At 41.6% G+C, this 21,170-nt stretch overlaps 1 protein-coding gene across 7 annotated transcripts in view; it reads right to left on the minus strand.

Moving 5' to 3' along the window:
• Window positions 1–21,170, minus strand: part of DLG2 (discs large MAGUK scaffold protein 2) — a 1,098,948-nt gene that overhangs the window by 18,780 nt on the left and 1,058,998 nt on the right. For 4 of the 7 annotated variants that reach the window (XM_054164550.1, XM_054164553.1, XM_054164552.1 and 1 more), the window contains one exon: window positions 5,332–5,377. In XM_054164550.1, the coding sequence (XP_054020525.1) occupies window positions 5,332–5,377 (46 nt within the window). Of the gene's footprint in view, window positions 1–3,017; window positions 3,060–5,331; window positions 5,378–6,245; window positions 6,346–21,170 lie in introns of all 7 variants that reach the window. The other 3 variants (XM_054164551.1, XM_009898684.2, XM_054164548.1) reach the window with 2 other exon arrangements.

Consider the following 21,170-nt stretch of genomic DNA (forward strand, 5'->3'; position numbering starts at 1 on the left):
AGTCACACTCCTGGGTTACTGGTCACACCATTTCTGATACAGGCCAGGATGTTGTTGGCCTGGGCCCCTTGGACCACTGCTGTCTCATATTCATCTGGCTATTGACCAACGTGCCCATGTCCTTTTGTGCTGTGTAGCTGTCCAGCCACTCTTCCTCAATTTCCAACAATTCAGAATGCAGTGGGACAGACAATCCCTTTGCTCTTGCTCATTTGCTTGGGAAACAGAAAAGGGGCACTGGCACAGGTTACTACCCCATGGGAAACCCTTGAGCCCTCCAGCAGTTTTCTACTTGCTCCCTATGAAATTTCTCAGCTGAATTTTTTTCTGGACTCAGTATGCTCCATTCCACCAGTGCACAGACTGAAGACTAGCTAGATGACTTTGCAAGTCAACACACAGGGTGTACTGGGAAAATAGCTTTTAAAGCCCCACCTGGAACATACAAATTCTCCTCAAAGTGGCACTACATGACACTGAAGAACAGCTTTGCAACGTGGCTGGCTCCGAACACAGATAAACCAAACTTGGTTCTGTGGCAGGGCCTGGCGCTGGACCCTGTTCCCACCTACCCAGATGCAAGCAAGAAGAGCACAATAATAACTGCATGTTGTGTCATCCTGCCAGGAATGAGCTTTATCCTGGGCATTTATTATTTATTTCCTTTCATTAGGAATAAATAAATTAGAAGGCAGAGAGGAATATGCCTTTAGGAAATGTTCACACACTAGCTCTGATAATTACTCTTCCCACATGAGGGATACTGATGCTCTTCTACTGTGGAGTGTCCTCTCTCAACAGTCCCACAAGGTCAGAACTGCAGTGAAATAAGGCAGATTCTTCATGACAGGCTTCATCTCTCTTATCTCCATGCCCTCACAATTTGTTGACTGTTCTCTCTGACCGCCTGCCTCTTGCACTCCTCTCTCTGATTCTTCTCTGTTCCTGAGTCAGAATTTTTCCAGGGGAGATTTTCTGCAACAAGCTGGGCAAGGGCACGTACTGTTGGCACAGGGTAGCCTGGAGGTCCAGGGAGTAACCATCTGGACTCGGGAAGGCTTGAAGTCCCCACAGGAGATATGCTGGTATACCATGGCCATGTGGTGATTGAATACACAATCAGATTAGAGCTGATATACCATTGTGGCCAGCTCAAAGAGTAATTTCCAGCTGGCCATCAAAATTTCTAGTTGCCCAAGGTCATGCCTTCAAATGTCATGTCAGCACACACCAATAATTCCTTAGCAAATTGAATTAGGCCCTTTGTGACCCACGTCCTGGATTTTAAAGCCACTTTTACTTGGCATAACCTAAACCTGGCTTCCTCTGCTGCTGAATGGCATAGATTTCACATAGACATCTTCTCCAAAAGTCAGCAGCTACTGGATATCCCAGCAACGTGTGAGGAGATGCATGTGTAGGCTACATGTGGCTTGGATGCTGCTGGGGTGAGAGGGGAGCTTGCACAGATAGAAACGACTGTAGGGAGTGTGCCTGCATGGGGTGGTGTTACCCCTACACTATTTTTCCTTCCAAGCATCTATATGCCAACCAACTTCCCCAAACCCATTTCTGTCTGTTTTCCTGCACCTTATTTTGTTTCAAGCTATTGCACAGTCAATGAGGAACAGGCTACCTGGCCTATTTGACGATGAAATTTGGTAACTAGGTTTTGTGGACCTCCCCCAAATGTCTAGCTGCAACTGGACACCCCTCTAAGTGTTGTTTTGGGTCAGTTCATCAGGCATGGGATATGCTCAGCCAACAGCCTAGATTCTCCTCTGGGCTTTTACCCTGAGCTCACCCTGAAATAAACACACCTGGAGATCTGACTCATGCAGACTTTTGGAAATGTAACCTATTGACTCATTCCCAGTTGTAAATTCAGTCTGGGGAAAGAGCATCTTATATCTCAAACACAAAATCCTCCTCTCCTCTTCAGGGGAGGCCACATTAAAAAGAAAGTGATTCAGAACTGGATCTTGGCAGTTCAAGATGACCTAGTGTTTTCTCGTCACTCTGGCAATTGTTTTCCAAGGAAACCTTTGCAAAACAAGGGAATACAAACTAATTGAGCATTTCTCAATTGCATAAGATTAGCTGTTTCACTGAAACAAACCAGTGTTTATTAACAGAGCTCAACTGCTATGCCTTCTATCAAGACTAGTAAATACGAGGTATGATACCGACCATTACCTGAATGTATGTGGGTGCTCAGCACGAGTGCTGAGTGACTGGTGGAAAACTTGATTTGCTAAGCAAATGGCTTGAAAAAAATAAACAACTGGGTGATTTAGTTACCAACCCATGCTTTTAATCACCATTTATTGAATCTCCAGCAATTTATTTAATGCCTTGTTTGTTTTTTCAACACTTCCCAGAGAAGTAGCTCTATTGGTTACGTTTTTGGGTATTCCAATCAGGCTATAGCATCAGCACCTCCACTCACAGGGCATCAGTGCCGTTCAGTGGCAGTGTCTAAGGGGAGAATGTTTGTCTTACCTTTTTTTGAAGACTTCAATATGCATTAGAAAATCCATACTGCCAAAATGAAGGGCTCAACAAAATTCCTGGGACTATATCTCAGCCCTTCACACAGACATGCAGCAATGCAGTTAAAAATGGTGACCTTGTAAAAAGGATGCCTTTTGCAGGCTTGACTACAGCTATGGAGTAATTTTACTCTTAAAAGACCATCAAGAAACTACCCACACTCTGCTCAAGTAAACTTCTTGTCACTAAACCAAATAGTCTTGACTTTCCACAGGCTTGCTTTTTTTGAGTGCATCCCTGAATAAGTCCCCAATAACAACCTTCCTCCCTTCTATTATAAAGGTTGACAGCTTTCTTTTATAGCTTTGTGATCAAGATGTGGTTGTAAATTTGAATTCCAAGCCATTTGCTCCAACCATCTTCTTAATATTAACAAAAGAGTAGCAAGGGGAGAAACAAAAGAAAAGAAACAAACAGAATAAGCTACGCAAAGTAAAAGGACTCTAATGAAAGCAGTAACTTACTGTAGCTACTTTCACTATCGCTGGCATTAGAAGAAACATGTTCTGCAAGAACAGTACAGCAAATTAAAGAACATAACCAAGCACCACAAAGCTGCAGAAACTTAAAAGAACCGCCACAGGCATGCAGAGGTAGTTGTGCAGTGAGAAAATAAAGACTATGTAGTGGTATCGCTTGAAAACTCTCAGATAATTACATGTGTAAAATGAAAGCTTTCTCTCTTGAGGAGTTTCAGAAAGAGGCTATAAATATTGGCTCATGGTAAGTGTCACAGCAAAGCTATGTCTTTTCTTGAGATAGTTAATGGTATCCCAGGTAAGAATTTCAAAGTACATTATGGTCCACTTGAACATCTTGACTAGTTCAATGAAACCTGTGTCTGCTTCTGCCACTCTGCACTATCAGTAACATACATCAGGAAAGCATTGGAACTGTTCCTGCTAAACTTCTAACCTGTGTCTATCTTTAATCTCAGTGCACTACCCTGAAAGTCTACAAAATTAACATGAAAATTGTTTTGATACCAAATATTGTATCTGTTTTACCCTGCCCTGAAGAAGAAGACAAACACAATGACAAAACTAAGTCTAGCCTCAGGATATGAGCTACAGTGTGAAGCTGGCAGGACAAGTCTGGGTAGGTGAACAGGAACATAATAACTATCATGACGGGTTATGTAGTTTGGCAAGTTTGGTGTCTCGCTTCTATGATCATTATTATTTAAAGAAAGGTACAATCTGCATCATGTGAAGTGTCTGTTCCCAATCAGATGTCAGAAGATTGTTTACAGCCAAACTAATATGCGATACAGGACCTGAAGAACTTTATTAAACAAGAACAAATATCCTTTATAGTGGGAGCTGTCATTAAAAAGCACATTTGAATCTCATATCAGTGACATCTGGATGGGTGGGAATGCCTGAAGATGTGTCTGTTAGTGACAATTAGGTGCAATATTAATGAAGTAGAGCCTGTATAATAGCTCTGTGCTACTTTTCCCTTAGCCATTTGTCGCATTCAGTTATCTCCCTTCAAGTGGTTGGATATCATGGAGTTTGGCCTTTGCAAGGACACAGATATTCAGGAGGGTTATCAGATGAGAAACAGTCTGCTTCTCTTAAGGCACAGAAGAACCTGCATTTGCTGCTAATGAGCTGCTATGACACTTAAAGTAGCAGAGTGGTAAAAATTCCTGTGGCAGTGACATTTGCTGTCTATCACTGACAAAGCTAGGCTTGTAGAAATGTTCTTCATGCAAGAGATAAAGCTTTCATCTTTAAACAGCGAGCTAATGTACGGCTTAAAGTCAAAGCATTAAAAAGTCCCTTCAACAAATCAGTCAGAAGTGGAATAATCTGTAGAGCTGTGTGCATGGGTGTGCATTCCTGCAATTAAGAAGCACATACAAAACAGCAGATGATGCAGTGTTAACATTCACACACATGGTGCTCCAGTTACGTGGTGCTTAAAGGAAAATAAAGGTGAGAACTGAGGGAAAAGCAGCCAAACACATGCAAGTGGCATTTTCTTCACATTACTTAGATGTGAATACAGAATAGAATGTAGCTGTTTGTATAGAAATCAGCTGCAAATATGTCACTCAATACAAGTTTTGTTGGTCTAACATTTGAGGAAGCAAAGTAGTTTCTGAACAATTATCTGACATGCCAAGTCCTGAGCAGGATTGCTGCACCAGAAAAAGAAATTGATTAGGGTTGCTTGACAGAAAATAGGTTGCTAACGGTGAAATGGTTCCAAAACTAGCTTTGGAGAAAGCATGGTCTTCTCTAGCCTGCAAAGGCCTTCTTCCATTAGTAACAGATGCTAATCTACAATCCAGCAAAGTAGCAAACACTCCCATGCAAAAAGCTGAAAATGCAGAAGCAACAGCACAGAATCATTTTCTATTGACCTCCTCAGGATGTGCTCAAGTTACAGTATTTAACTTTCCCTTTAAATGGAGAAGGAGGGATGGTTGCTGGAAAGAACAGTCTAGGTAGCAGAACGAGTTGTAGGTACGCTAACTACAGAACTGCCATGATGGGAACATTAACATACTGTCAGAAACAAGAGGTGTTATTACGACAGAAGTGGAAGTGCCTGCTCCATACACTCTATGTTATTTAATATCATCATGCAGAACAAAACAATTGAAACATTTTTAAGGCATTCACAGCTGGGTAACAAATAAGACTCTATCTTGTGCATGCTAGGAGTGGAGAGTCCTCATAGAAGGAACAGAAGCCAAAACAAAACAAAACAAAAAAAGAAGAAGAAGAAAAAAAAGATTTACAGTGACCATTCCTGGGAACTTACTCAGAGTCTTTGTTCCATAACCGTCGTCACCTAATCCGGGGATGTCCTGCACGGAAGTCCCCAGAGAGAGCAATGAGAAAGGAAGAACAGCCGCAGAAGAGGAAGGAAGAAGTCAGTGGAGTTGAAATGGATACTACCATGACTGACCATGTTGATTCAGCAATCTGGATCCCTGCTTTTTCTTTCTGGAAAGAACTTTAGACCCCAATTCAGCCAATGAAAGGCGCAGTGACCGTGAGAGATGGCTTTTGGAGGCGTGAGGAAAGCTCCAGAAATGATCATTGCCAGATAAATTTAGATGGGAATTACTGAAACACCCAAAGAGTTTTTATTGAGGCTTGGAACAAGCATCTATTTCAATAATGCTGGTTCTCTGCATAGTTTCAGTCAGCAGTAAATGCCTGAGGAGGTACACATTCCAAGGTCTGATTTAATTCTTTAAGCAGCTAATGCTGTTGCGTTGTTTAATTATTCTAGTGAAGCTGCCCATGGCAATCAACTTGGAGAATGTAAAAGGGAAAAAACCCAACTGATTAGAGCAGACTTTTAAAAATGTCATAATTTACTTTAGTGTTGTGAAAGAAATCACATTTGCATTATCATCAGCCAGTTCTGATCTGGGAACATGTAATTAGAGACAAGTTTGGATTTATGACAGGGGCAGCAACAACTTTGAGGAGCCACATTTGCCCTTCCAGAAGTTAAGGTCACTGTTTTATTCTTCTGAAGATGATGTTTCCAGGGATGGAAAGACCAGCTGGATCCAAACTGCAGTCACACATTGGTCACAGTAGTAATACCTCTCCTGCCTGCCTACGACAGATAGTTGCCTAGATGTGTGCGATACTGGCATCATGCGTGTCTCCCATCTTTTGTGCTGCTGCATGTGACATCGTCTCCAAGAGGTTACTTACGTTCTGGATCACTTGTTTCCTGCTCACTCTGCTCCTTGCTCTTGTAGAATGGGAATTTTCGTGAAAAGATGAAGTTCTTTTTACGCTTGTCATTGAATGACTGTGAAGGAGAAAAGGCATGGGGCAAAAACAGGGACGTCTAATTGTTGTCACACTCATGCTGACAAAACAACTAGTTTGTAAAAGTGGAGAGAACTGTAGTGACTCAAATCAGTCCAAACCAAGTGGCTGCAAAGAATCAGAGGTGATTGTGGTCGAAGGTCGAAGGCAAAGCCCCTGGAGACCGAATTGATTTGATTACAGAGGCTTCAGATCACAACCTTCAGCTCCTTACTTGGAAACTATTGTGTTTGGCACGTTCAGATGAAGGGATACAGATGGCTCAGCATGCTTTGAGATCAAATCAATCATCTTTAATCACAGCAGACTGTAAACAGAATTAATTAACTGGCTGAAAAAGAATAGGGCCATAAAGAGGAGAGTGGAAGCCTTTGATTTGCTCGTAGCTGGTATGTGGATTCAGCCCTGTGCCAGTTAACATCAAATACTAAATTTCTGGTAGCTGCTACTCTTCCATGTGGCCTCTTAATCAGCAAATTCTTAAGTGTGTTTCGGTGCTTTTTTGGAGGGCGTGATTTAAAACAACAACAAGTTGGTGTCATTTTATGCCTCTGTATTTACTCATTAGGTTCCTCTCTATATGCTTTTAGTTTTATGTGATTTAGAGATGACATTCTGCTGATAGCCACTATTTTATTGCATGTTGAGCAACATATATTGTTGTAATTCTTTGAATGGGGGATTAATATGGAAGAAATATATATATATTTTTTTAACATGATAAAACCTTTGACTTTATATTCAGTCACAAGGGCTCATAGCACTGTCTTGTGTAAAAGCAGGATATGCTTACTTGGAACCTTTATTTCAGATACTAAATGAGGAATTAGGGTCAGTTAATTGAGAGAAGCTGGCATTGCAGAGGGCACTTACACTGAGCTGCAGACAGTGCTTATCTGAAGTGGTCTGTGTTGTCTGTCAGTGTCCTACACCGTTCTCTACACTGAACATATGCAATGCCCAGACACACGGCTTTGCCAGCCATCACCTCCAATAGAGCAGGGACCTTCTTTCTTAGCTCATTTGAAGAACCAGTTTCATGTGTTTGTCATTGTTCAAATGACATATAGCAAGCATTTGGCTCCAATTCTGAAATGAAATCTATTTGGAGTTTCAGAACATAACTTATAGTCTTACATTTTGGAAGCACAGCATAAAATGCGGTTTGGAATATGTATTTCTGAAAGATGTGAAGTCAGGTCCTGAAAATCTCTATTAAAACAGTTGCCTAATTGTGTCACCAGAGTTTCATGCCACTTTTACACATCAAGCATATTTAAAACCCAGTAACTGAAAACAAAGGGAAAAAAAACTGCACATGTAGAATAAATGATCCATGAAAACCTCTCAGAGTATGCAAACATTCAATGTAAAATTAACATGGAAGTCATGCAAAATAACCCAGACACCATGCAGTTTCAAAGCAAATATGAAAGAAAGCCAGAGGGGAACAAAAGAAAAGTACTACGCATGTCAAGGACTAAAGTAATCTGTGGATGAAAAGATGATTGACATGCACATCACATAATTTTCATGACCTAAAGGGTGTAATTAAACTAAAATGTGTTTTCTGTGGTAATTTCTATTATTTTTCCAAAGAAAAGAAGGCACCATGTTAACATTTCCCACTGTGAAAATGTTGTCTGTCCCGATTCCTCTGCATTTGACATAGCAATAGCACAGGCGTTACACTTTAAAAGGGGGGTGGGGGTGAAATATACACAGTAGCTCCTCAAAAAACAAAAGGGGTTTAAAATGACAGCCTAGTACCAAATGCTTTGGAATTAAAGAGGAACTCACCACATTGATAAATAAACACGTTGTTTCACAAAGACTATCCAATCAATAACACTTCTAAGCATTCTTTTCATCCCCCCCCCCCCAAGTCTAGAGCAAACCCACCAGAAATTCCATTTCCACCAGAAAAATGTCTATTTTCTTTCAAGTTGATGCATGATCTAACAGTGTATTCCAAATTAGACAGAGATGCTATGTCATTATATAAACTCTTTCTCTTTTCAATTTCAGATGCTGGGTCGCCTTTTAAACAAGCTGGGGTTCCACTCCAATTCAGACAATCAAAATCTGGCAGTTCACAACAGGTGACTCTCATGGCCAGCTGTGGCAACTGCATTTACGGCAGGAGAAAGCCTTGTTCCTAAGATGAAGCTGGCTTTTGAACAGATTGCTATCCATGGGCAAAACGGCTACGTATGCATTAACATTTCTATAGATTACTCCATGTATGCATTCCTGTTAATGACCTTAGTGTAGTCAGGCCTTTTAGAATGAAAATAACAATGAGACTATAAAATATTATGAAATATGAAAATGGCTCTGAAAAAGCTTGTAGACATAATTAGTCCTTGATACTAACTGAATAGACTCACTAAGTGTTTATTTCCTTGCATGAAGCGTGCGCTGTTTCACCAGAAACAAGGACAATGGGCATTTATATTGCTTTTGTAGCCAATATAAATGTGATTAAACTCAGGCTGATGGGCTCCATCTTAAGGATATGTAATCCTCAGACGCTCAGCAAAAGGTCTCTTATGTATACCATGATATATATCTCACTGTGTAGAGATAAGGGTGTTGGCAAAGAGGAAGGCTCATGCGGAATAAACCCATGTTTTTATCGGACACACTGTGCTGGTTGCAGATTTTGTTCTGTTGATGGAGGAGCAGAGACTAACACTGAATGTGTATTTTCTGTTTTAAGAAAGGATCATGCATGTGAGCAACAGTGGTAAGATTAAGCAGTGAACTTTAGGTGTGTGCTTTTGACAGGTTTTATTTCCACGAAATAGCAACTTTGAGACCTGTCAAATATTCTGGAGGCAGTTTTCACAGGGGCTTCCTGTGCCACTGGAGAGCTGTGAAATAGCTGCAGGATAAATGAGAGAGGTATTTGCCTGCATCTCTCAGCTCAATGCAAATGTTTGAAGCAACTGGAATTGAAATTGGAAATTGTGATGTCAGGCTTAGGCTTAATTCAGCAATATTTATGCCGGCAGAGTTTCTGAAAGTCAGTGAGAAAGTCCCTGCAAATGTATTCCTGTGTCAGTCACCACTTCTTTGCCATGAATATTTGTAAGATCCTGAAATGGCAAATAGCTTGGCAATTTTCAGTGGCAGTGAAAAACCTGTGCAAGACATTAATTTTATATCTCACTGCCACACAGGCTACCACCAAGGCAGGAACTGGCAGTAGTACTTCATACAGACAAGTGCCTAAGACTGGAAAGCAAATGAAATGTTCAAGTCCTGCCTGACAACCAACCAGTGAGGTCATTCTTCACAACGTTTGAACAGTGATGGAAAAAAGGAAGACTTTTCTCAGGAAAACAGCCCAAAAGGTGGGGGTGTGGAGGCAGGGGAGGAAAGGCTTTCTCCAATGGCCTGGCTGGAATTCTGGTTTGACGCCATTCAGACTCAGACTGCAGTATTGCGGAGAAACCAGTAAAAATAGCAGTTGTGCTGTGGGAATATGTGCTTGACCAATCATTGTCTCCAGCTATCTAAGCCTGGCTCAGACATACCAACCTTCTCTGGTTGTGACAGACATTAAGACACTGTGTGTTTCTTGTTCAAAAACTCCTTTCAGTACTTCTTTTGTGTCAACATAAGGTTTGAGCGCTGAATGCTTTTCCCTAGGTGCAGCAGCCGTGCGCACGTTACTCATCAGCTAACACAAGGGTGTGATTTTAAGGGAGATGTTCATGCAGCACTGAATACACCACATGATTTCACAATTGGCTTTATAGTGGTAAACATCACAAAGAATAGTGGCATCAGTAATTTGCCATAGGCAACTGTATCGTTGTTTACGTTGAACTTCTTCCCAATCTCTTCTTTTGTCCCCACCATGTGCCTGCTCCAGCTCACGCTATTCAGTGCAGATGTGCTCTTGAGAGAGGTTGTCTTCATTACACTTTTCAGAAGAAGCCAGTATGTTGGAGAGAGATTTCTTGTGATGTTCTAAAAGCAACTCTATCTTCTAAACCCCATTCAACTGGCAAGTACATTGGGAATCATTTATTTTGCCGGTTCATTCAGCCAATGCTAATCCTCAGTCATGGGCTGGGAAGTGGTGTTTAAGAATCACCTGAGAAAAAAACTGTTCCAGACCACTGGCTGTGAAATCCTTTTATAGAAGTTGTAGATGAATTTAATTTACCAACTATTTTTAGGCAGGTTTGGGCTAAGCTTTAGCCTGTTTTCTGTTGTGTTATTTTCTGCATCAGTCCTGTTCTGAGATTGATCTGGCAGTGTATATGGCTTCATTCAGTTTGCTGCTTCTCATCTGCTATGGTTTCTTTTTGGTTTTTTCTTGTTTAATACCTACCTTTGGCCTAACTTAAATGCAAAGCCCCTCACTTATACAGCATTCTACAAAAACCTAGGAAATTTATCAGCAACATTACGTCCCAACAATCCAATTAATTGGACTGTAACAGAGCAGAATCACAGAAACATTCAGGTTGGAAAAGCCCCTCAGGATCACCAAGTCCAACCAATAACCCTGCTCTGCAAGCTTCACCCCTAAACCATAGCCCCAAGCACCACATCCAAATGACTCAGCCAGCTCCCTGGGCAGCACATTCCAACCCCTGACCACTCTTGATGGGAAATTTTTTCCCTAATGTCCAGTCTAATCCTACCCAGCCTCAGCTTGAGGCCAGTCCCTCTTCTGTCACTAATCACCTGTGAGAAGAGACCAGCACCAGCCTCTCTGCAATGTCCTTTCAGGTAGTTGTAGAGAGCAATGAGGTCTCCCCTCTGCCTCCTCTTTTCCAAACTGAACAGCCCCAGCTCCTTCAGACACTCTCCATAAGATTTGTTCTCCTTATTCTCCAGGCCCTTCCCCAGCTTTGTTGCCCTTCTCTGCACTCCAGATACTCAGTGTCATTTCTTCCTTCAAACATTATTACCTTTCTGCCTTTATAAGAGTGTGCTGTTTCATTTAGCAATTCAAAATGCACAGTGCATATGAAATGTCCAAACCAACCTTTGAAGAGAGTCCTGTTAGTGTGTGTGCTTCATGTGGAACGTGCCTTTGCAGTGAGCACGGCAGCACGGTCTGCGGAACACAAGTCAGACCATGCTTTGGGATCTTCTGCCTCATTGCTGTTCCATCTGCAGTACTGGGACCTCCTCACAGGCACTTTCTGGGACTCAGCTCAACATTATGACCCAGTGGATACTGTCACTGAGGCCATGGTAGTTTAATTTATTAAGACAATCAAGTACACTGGGATTAAATGTCCTGACCAAGCCTGGAAGAAAGCCAATGACAGTGAGTCACTCTTGCTCTCCTGCTGTAATGACAAACGTGGTGATGGGCTGAGTTCACATGTGAAGGAAGCTATTGGTGACATCCGTGCAGACACGCAGAAGACAAACTAAGAAGCTGTTAGTGGCAACTGTAAGCCTGCTCCTTTAGTGATCACAAGTATATTCCTTAAGAGATATGTCTTTCATTCACAGTCTGACCACACAGTTGCATGCTGGCAAGTGACACTTGCCAACTTCTTGATGCCTTTTTATGAGATGAAGGTGAGAGGAAGGTGATATTCTCTTAAGTTCAGTCTTAAATGTTCCTAGATAATACAACTATCTGCAAAGCAAAGTAAAAAAGCCTGGGCCATGCTAATTTGCTGTTGCATTTTTGCAGCATGGTCTGTTTTGATGAGTGAGAACAAACTTTGGGTGAGAAGCTCAGATGAAGATAACTCTGCTTGCTTGTATTTCCCGTAAGGCTGCAGGGAGATTTGGGTCTTGGAAATCCAGAAGGCACAACAGAAGCCTGGTTAAACCCTCTGTTCTGTCTAGCTTCCACAGACAAGGATAGTGGTGTTCAGTATCCATAAATATGAAATTTTACTTCTTTTTTTTTTTAAAGACCAGCCTAATGTCATTGTCAGCCAGCAAGCTCAATTTTAATTGCTAACAGAACAACAATTCAAGCCTACAGAAACTACCAGGGGAATAGAAAGGCTAGCAGACTTGCAAGAAAGCATGTAAAAGGAGTATTTCCAATTCTGCAAACACATATTTGGCTTGGTAGGAGGTGTGAGGGCAGTACTCAGCTGTACCAATTTACATTGCATCATTGTCAGCAGGATTGAAAAGCCAACGTGAAAACCTTCTCTATGTGACAGGTAAGGTCATTTACAAGCACCTGAAGGTTGTACACAAAGAGGATGGGAAAGATTTGTTCAAGCAGCAACACTGGAATTAATAGTGTGAAAATAAGAAGGGGCAAAGCTCCTTGACAGTGAAATCAATTTGGATGTAGAATAATCTGCCCCAAGGGAAGTGGAAAAGCCTAGACCATTTCTCACATTTAAAACAACTCTGCTAATCTTAAGTACTGTGGGGAATAACAGTGCAGTGCTGGGAGAGCAGGAGGCAATGGAGAGAAAAGAGCCAGCCAGTAAGTCTCTCCCAGCTCTAATGTCTGTGTTTCTGAAGTGAGATGCTCAGATTCAGCATCACAGAGTTGTGCTGAGGTCTAGTGTGGGCTTTGACATAATTAGGCTCACTACAATCATCTGGGCAATGGTCTTCATCTCCTTTGGAGCTAGGAAGTGCATTCAGTGTTTGGCAATGTTGTACCAAATCCCAAATCTTTCACTACTCTTTTAATTTTTTTCCCCTCAGAAAGTAACTTTCCCTGTTAAAGCTGGTGTGTACCATCAGATACTGATCCCACTAAGAAATTGCTGTGCAACTAATAAATTGATGTCTCGGCATCATTTGTGCAACAATGATAATGAGAGCCTTAGAGTTCAACAGGAATGCTGCTTTTGGGATTGTCTGATCACTGGTCTAGACCCACAGATTTTTCTATAGTGCACACTGTAGGACCTTTATCTGCTCAATCCTCATTCCTCAGTATTGACCAGCTATTTCCTCATATCTGTTTCTTAGCTCTGATTTCCAGTTGGCTGATGGTGCCTCTCTAGATTTGCAAATGCAACTATGTGAAGTAGTAGCAGGAAAAGATTTACAATGACTACAGGTCTTCAAACTATTCACTGAAAGATAACTGGAGAGTACTTTTTGGACTGCTCTTCTGAATTAGAGGAGGAGTGTCTGCTCTCACAGGTAGCTGGTGTGGCAGGCTTGAGTAGCAAAGATCTGTCTCAGGAGACAGTGAACTACGGTTTTCATTTGAAACATTGATTTAGCCTTGGAGCTAAAATTATAATGACATGGGCAGGCAAATACAAAGTCAGCCTCCAAGAAAGTCATGTGATGTTTGTGTAGGAGGTGAAGTTCCTACATCTCCCAGTTAATGCATCTCACACTACCAGACTCACAAACAGGGTATCAAATTAGATGGACTTTGGCTTTGACCCAGATTGGCAGTTCCTGTGTCCCTATAACCTCCCAAGGATGACCTCTAAGTCACTAAGTCAGTCATAACTCAGCTACTTGAATCTGAGGGAGCCAGAAATAAAGATGTGTGCTAAGGCTTAAATCCACTCTTCTGGAGCTTTGTGTGAAATCTTACTAGAAGAAAATGTTTCTTTTCAAACACTCTTTTTTGGGAAGAAAAGCCAAGTACCTGTGACATTATCTATACTTACATGTACACTGCCTACCATTTAATTCAGGGCATATGAATACATGAAAATAGCATACATGAAGTTCAACTCAGCAGAAAGTTCTGCTGGAACAGCTTAGAAGAAAAGCAAATAAGTCTCAGCTGGAAACTTTGGTATTCTCCCTGTGCTAGCAAGTTTTCACTGGTTTGTATTTAATCTGTGAGCCATTTAAACACTGCACTCCATACCTTTATGTCAATGACTCTCTCAAACATTTCTCTTAGCTAAACAGGGAAGGCACACACTTGTGGAACAGAAAACACTGACACTATGGTCTTTAAAACTGCTACTATAGTATTACAACCCCCTAAGAAACTGTATTGTCATGTAACTAAACTCCAGGAAGTTATGAGGCTGAAGAAACCGGAAAATCTATGGCATATGATTTGTATTTAAGCCTTTTAAGTGAAGAAATAAGGCCATCAGTATTTTCTTTGACTGACAAGCTACCAATAGGAAGAAATATTTTTCACTGTCTGAATCCAGTTGACCCCCAGTGCCTTTATTTTTGCAGATATTTGGGATTTACACTTAAGAATAAAATGCAAAATGGATTTGTTTTTGGTTTGGTTTGTCATTTTTCCCTGGAAAAGGGACCAAAACATTTTTTCACTTTTGTATTTTTAATTAATTTGAAAGAAAACACACCAACTGGAGAAAAAGAAAGCTATGAAAACATATTCCTGTGCTTGAGCTGAGCAAAAGCTTGACAATATTTTTCACAGTTCTAGAAGTGTTTCACCTCTTTCAAAACCCAGGCTCCTTCAGGCATGACAGTTCCCTGCTAGAGTCAACACTGCTACCATGACATAAATTAAAATGGAGAACTCACTTCTTTTCCTTTCCTTTCCACTGTGACCTGGGCCCAACAGGCATTACTATTAAATTATTGCATGACTTTGTGGAGTGTCTCAAGAGCCTGCAGCAATGATACACTGCACAGCAATTTTTTTTCTGCCTATGTGCTGTTTTATCACCTCAATTCCATAGGATTAATTCAGCACGTGAGTGAACTGGATGCTGATGGCAGGAGAATTTCTAATGTACCTTGCAGAAACACTGAGCAGAGTGTTCAGCTCAAGGAGAAGAGTCAGAGCAGCCCAATAACATGGGCTCAGGTCACAACAGATGTGCAGCCAGTGTCCACCGCCTGGCACCAGCTCCAGGCATCAAGAAACAAAAACCAGGACTCCAGAAGATGTGAAAATGCATGAAGGAGCAAGGGCAGCTGGACAAACGAGACCCAGCTTTTCCTGCAGCATGGGGAGAGGAAGTCTTTCTCCTCTAAGACACAAACTGCACTGGCAGGAATGATGCTGGGGTTTGCTTCTTCCATGACACCCAATGCTAATCCCATTTCTGAAGTCTTGCAGCCTTTGCCAGAACTGAAATTCAGCAGAGAAAACCACAAGCAACAAAGTCAGATGAAGAAGTGCAATTTCTTCCTCCCTGTGCTGCAAGTCAGGAGGAAGGTACAGAAGACACTCTCAGGGCATGGGCTGGGACTCAGTGACCACCTGAAGTTCCTTACAGCCCAGTTTTTCTCTGATTTTTTGACTAGGACTGAAAATACCACAACTTTCTAGAGCACAGATTGTTTGGGAAGGGGTGGGTTGTGTTTTGGTGTTCATGGGCTTTCCCCCCCAAATACTTAATAAACTGTCACAGCATGGCCTGAGAGTCATTGCATTTTGACATTTGGGGGAGTGGTATATTAAGTATGCAGAGGGTTTTATGTACACTACAATACAGAATTTGCTGTCTCAGTCAAGTTTAGATTTTCCCTTTCGTGCCTCAGTGCAGTCTTGCTAAAATGACAATAAAGCAAGAGGCTGACCTTACGTCGCAGGAAGGGCTGGGAGATCTGTAAACAGAATCCACTCATAACAAGTATTACTAAATGCTCTCCAGCTTCTGACTGTCATAATAAATACATTCAGAGGCAGTTGAAGAGGCAGAGTGAGTGCAATGTAGGTGATCTGGCTGAAATATGGAAAGAAATGTGGATGACAAGCTAAGCGGATAGCAAAAGCTAAGGGACGGTGCTGGAGCAATAGTGTGTGGGTCACAGGCCAGGACCTGCACTGCTGAGGAGCAGCAGAACTGCTGGGAGAGATTTTGGAAAGATGGGGCAGTCCCTTTCGCTTCAAGGCACCTTGTCCACATTTAGCACTCTTCACATTCCTCTGGCAGTGATTCTTGGTAATCATGGACTGGACACCCAGCATGCAACCTGACACACGCATTAAGAGTTGAGAGACTGTAAGAAGTAAGACATGCTGAGAACTGAAGTTGTGTAGCTGCCCATAGGACAATGTTCTGGATCCACGGGCCAAATAAGGTGTGAAATGCAAAGGCATATGATCTACCCCCCCAGTTCTCTCTATAAATTACAGATTTACCTAAACATCACGCTTCAAGCTAGAGGAACACTACTTTGGGAACAGGCAATACCCATGAACGCTAGTAAAAAGGTGAGATGTTGATAATGTTTGTTCCAAGAGCTACAGTTTCCACTATAAAAATAATTTCAAGAGACAGTCAGGAAAGAGTATATGATCTGACAGGGAGCAGAGCAAGAGAGGTGCTATTTTTGTCTCCTGAGAGACTGGTTGTAATTACAACAGTCGAGAAAAAAAGCAGATTACTGGCTCATCTCTTCTCTCTCTGTAATATTTGCATCTTTTGACATTCTTCTGGATTCAGTAAAAAAATGTGAAAAGCCTCAAGCACTGTAGGTTTTAGGATTAGAAAAGGAAAGGCTATTTTTGTTCAGCCTGAAGCCTATGGTAGGGAAAATTACCAAGAGTGCAGTATGCTGCTTTGGCAGATATATAACCCTGCTCGCAGCTACTAACACGTTCTGCTCCCTTTGGCACCAAGGTGAGCATCAGGAAATACTTGGGATATGATCTTAAGTTCAAGAGCATAAAACATGCTTTTTAATCTAGCTTGTGCTCACATATGTCCTGTAGCTTCCTCCAGCAGAAATACCAGTCATAAAATGTTGGGTTGCTCTATTTTCCACTGATTACCCAGAGAGCAGTGGGCCCCATAGACTGAGGCTTAGGGAATTGTCACTGTGCTGTCTTAACTGAATTTAGCTTTTAATCTTTTCTTTCTTTTTCTTTCTTTCTTTCTTTCTTTTTCTTTCTTTCTTTCTTTTTCTGTCTTTCTTTCTTTCTTTTTCTTTCTTTCTTTCTTTCTTTCTTTCTTTCTTTCTTTCTTTCTTTCTTTCTTTCTTTCTTTCTTTCCTTCCTTCCTTCCTTCTTTCCTTCCTTCTTTCCTTCTTTCTTTCTTTCTTTCTTTCTTTCTTTCTTTCTTTCTTTCTTTCTTTCTTTCTTTCTTTCTTTCTTTCTTTCTTTCTTTCTTTCTTTCTTTCTTTCTTTCTTTCCTTCCTTCCTTCCTTCTTTCCTTCCTTCTTTCCTTCTTTCTTTCTTTCTTTCTTTATTTCTTTCTTTCTTTCTTTCTTTCTTTCTTTCTTTCTTTCTTTCTTTCTTTCTTTCTTTCTTTCTTTCTTTCTTTCTTTCTTTTCTTTCTTTCTTTTCTTTCTTCCTTCCTTCCTTCCTTCCTTTCTTTCCTTTCTTTCCTTCTTTCCTTTTTTTAATGTTTGAACCTTTAAGGCAGACATTGTCCTGGCAACTCTGCCCTTTGCTGCAGTAGCATAGAGCAGCCATAGGGAGCAAGAAGGGTGGACTGGTTGCTTTGATACTCCAGCCCTCTTCAGTATCAATCAGAAGTATTCTTTGCCTTATTACACAGGTGTTAGCATCTCTAACTGGTTTCCTATCTTTAAAAATGTTAATAGAATCTAAGATTCTGATGATGACTGAACATGAACAAAAAATTTTCTAACAAAACATGAAAGAAAGATATCCCTCCTGGGTTGAACCAGGGATCCAGTCAGCCCAGTATCTCTTTTGGAAGTGGTCCAGTAAGAGATGTTGCAAAGCAAGAGTTGAGGAAACGTGACCCTTCCCCTTTTATAACCTCTCTGTTTTTGAAATCAACAGTGCCTATGTCCCAAGCTACGTGATAAAGGTGTTAAAAATTGTCATTGGATCCACTGCTTGCCAAATTACCTAATCCCTTTTAAACTTATTTCTCTTTTATGCAATGTCCTGTAATGCTGATTGTGAGAATTTAATTAGGCATTGTATGGGGAGGTACTATCCATTACCTGATTAAAATTTGAGACCAGAAAGAAGATTTCCCTGGAGCTCCCTAATTGTGTTTCACACTCCCTGGTTTTGCATGTATCCTTATTTTGTGGATTTCTATTTCACAAATTGTGGACTGGGGGGAGTCCAATGAAATGAATGAAAAGTAAGTTAAATATTCTTAATCATGTCTTAAAAAAGCTGCTGAACGAATTTTCCAGATGAGGCCACACACTCAGATTTGTCTTGAAGAAGAGGAACTTCTGGGCCTTTGAAGTAATTATCCTTTAGCTGTCCTTGCTGAGAGGTTTGTCAACTACATTGCTGAGTGTTCTTACATAACTTCCTAGTGAGACACAGGAAGCTGATCAGCTACAAGTGCCACACCATCTGTAATAATTTCTTTATCTTATCTCTGAATTTGGGATTAAAGATGAGGTATAAACAGATGGACATGAAAGAGACTTTTAAACCCTGCAGAATAACCACACAGTTCATATTTTAAAACCATAGCTGAAATAAATGTTGGCACTATCTCATCAAACCTTTGCTGTGGATTATTTACCTTGTTATAAGGGAGGGAAGGAGCTGGGACCAGCAAGATGATTCAGGTAAAACTGAAACAGAATAGCTCATTTCCCTGTGCAAAATCCCCTGAGAAATCTCTGTGTTGGGGTAACTTTTGTCAAAACCAAAAGAGCTTCCATGCACATCTCTGGCCAAATTTAGAAATACTCCATGAAAAGCTCTTCTCCCAGTTTCATCTTTAGAGTGAATTAAGGCAGCACCACTTGCCCACACAGTCATGAATGCATGAGCACAAAGGTGCATCAGACACACATAAACTCGCTCCCATCCGAATTTCAACTTGATTTCCAGCCCTGTTTGTCTGAATTGAATTTCCTCCAGATAAAAAACCCCCACCCCAACTGTTAGACATCTTCTTCTTGAACACTAAAAGACTAAATGGAAATGCTGATCCCTAAAATGCATCTACGTATTTGTATACTGAAACATAGCATTTTAGCATCTTACGTGTCAAGGCTTAGCTTAACAGTGGACACTTTCTCCCTTTATGCTTCTTCAAACAGCAGCCCTGAAATGGTGGGATTATTATTAGCATTATTTTTTAGTAGAAGAAAGCAAATTTTATCAAATACTAACAATAGTTAAATGTGTCCCCCAAAGGGTTCAGTAGTTTTGGTCTGTAATTGTTTAATGTCCTAAACATGGAAACAAGCATTGATGTGGATGGTTGGAAGATTCATGTCACGCTGATGACAAAAGTGGAAAAACAATTTGAGGAACCTAAGAAGTAATTAAGTTCTTGACAGACTCACTTGAGCAAGGACCATTAGTTATATGAACGAGCTATTCCCCTGAGGCTTTGATTATGTACAGGAAATAGACATTTAACAAGTGATTTAATTGGCAATATAAAGCTTTTTATCTCCCCAAATAAATGGCATCATTGATTTACAGGGCTGCAGTGAATGGTCACTGGAGCTCTGCCTCCTGAAGGAGTGCAGTGAGGCGCTTCCCCAGCGCACGTTGCTCAGCACTGTGCACCCACGGACCTGCACGTGCAGAGCCTGGGCACAGGCTCAGCGCTCGTTCCAGGGACCTTATCAACCTCAAAAACTGGTTTCAGTTAGTTGTCCTGGGTTGAGGTTGGGTGTCTTTAAGAAACCATAGAGAAGCCTTCCAGGAGGAACCAGGAGGTCCAGGGTTGGACTGGAAATTGGAATTTTTTTGCATTTTCATTCCCAGAATGCCTGCATCTGGCCTTTACAAGGGCACACCACAAGCTGCCTCTTCCCCTTCTCCTCTCCCTGCTCCCTCCCAGCACAGGCTCCCTTCTCTCCTCCATGGTATGGAGGAGGGTTTCATCCCTGAGCAGTCTGCTAGCAGCCTGGGCAAAGCTGAATTTCGAGCTGTGTCGCTTCAGGCCTGGGCGGGTGGGGTGGGTGGGCGCTATAGCAGGGAGGTATGGCCGTGTGTGTGTGGGCATTTGCAGGCTTGAACTTGGCCTGGTTTGGTGGAGGTTGGGGAAACTTTGGCCTAGGAAGGTTATTGGATAACAGTGGTCTATGGATTTCTTTGTATTTTACATACTTTGCACTGTAGCAAGTAGTTTATGAACAGCACTTCCATCTGAACCTCCAACTACCTTGAGAAGAGTTAGCCTGTCTCGCTCCTTAAACATCAGTGCATTTCCATGGAGCTCAGCAACTCAGGAGACTTGATAGGGTGCTTGGTTGCATGGTTTAGTTGATTAAGTGGTGTTGGATGATAGGTTGGACATGATGATCTTGAAGGTCTCTTCCAACCTGGTCTGGTCTGGTCTGGTCTGGTCTATTCTATTCTAACTCTTCTGGAGAGAAGTAAGAGGGAAGCATTTGCAAGTCTGAAGTATTATTTTGCTGGCATGTAGAGGCATGGCACTTACTGTGCTAGGAAGTGCATGCTCACAGCAAGAGCAACTTGTTACCCTGCTAGTCTGTCTGAGTTAAGGACAGCATAAACTAGGATGAAGGAAGTGTTATTCATACTATGGAGGAAAACCGAAGCAAGAAGAGATTAAGAATGAGAATTTTAAACAAGGCAGGAACAGCAGGTCTGGAAAGGATCTGATGAACCACCACCTGTAGGATTGTGTCCTCTCATCACTCAGTTCTGGCCCTGTGATGTGTTTTCTGCAGCCAAATAGGCCATTTTTTACTTTTTTTCCCCTCTGTGATGGTTTCTGTAGCTCTGTCTCTGGGCTTGCTCACAGAAGCCCTTAGCTGTAAATCCCATGCATGCCAACTGGACAGCTTTCAAAAATGAATGCCTGAAAATGTAATGTCAAGTGTTCACTACTGCTACAAGTGTAAGCCACGCTGCAGCAGGAAAATATACCTCAACAGCCAGGACTGTGGGCATTCCTCATGCTATAACTCTTGCCAGCCAGATGGCAATGTACAGGACATTAGACACCAGGCTACAGAGAACTGTTGGGGACAGTAAATGTTGCGGAGTGGCTGCTC

Source organism: Dryobates pubescens, chromosome 10 (genome assembly GCF_014839835.1).
Source record: "Dryobates pubescens isolate bDryPub1 chromosome 10, bDryPub1.pri, whole genome shotgun sequence".
Classification (NCBI taxonomy): Eukaryota; Metazoa; Chordata; class Aves; order Piciformes; family Picidae; genus Dryobates; species Dryobates pubescens.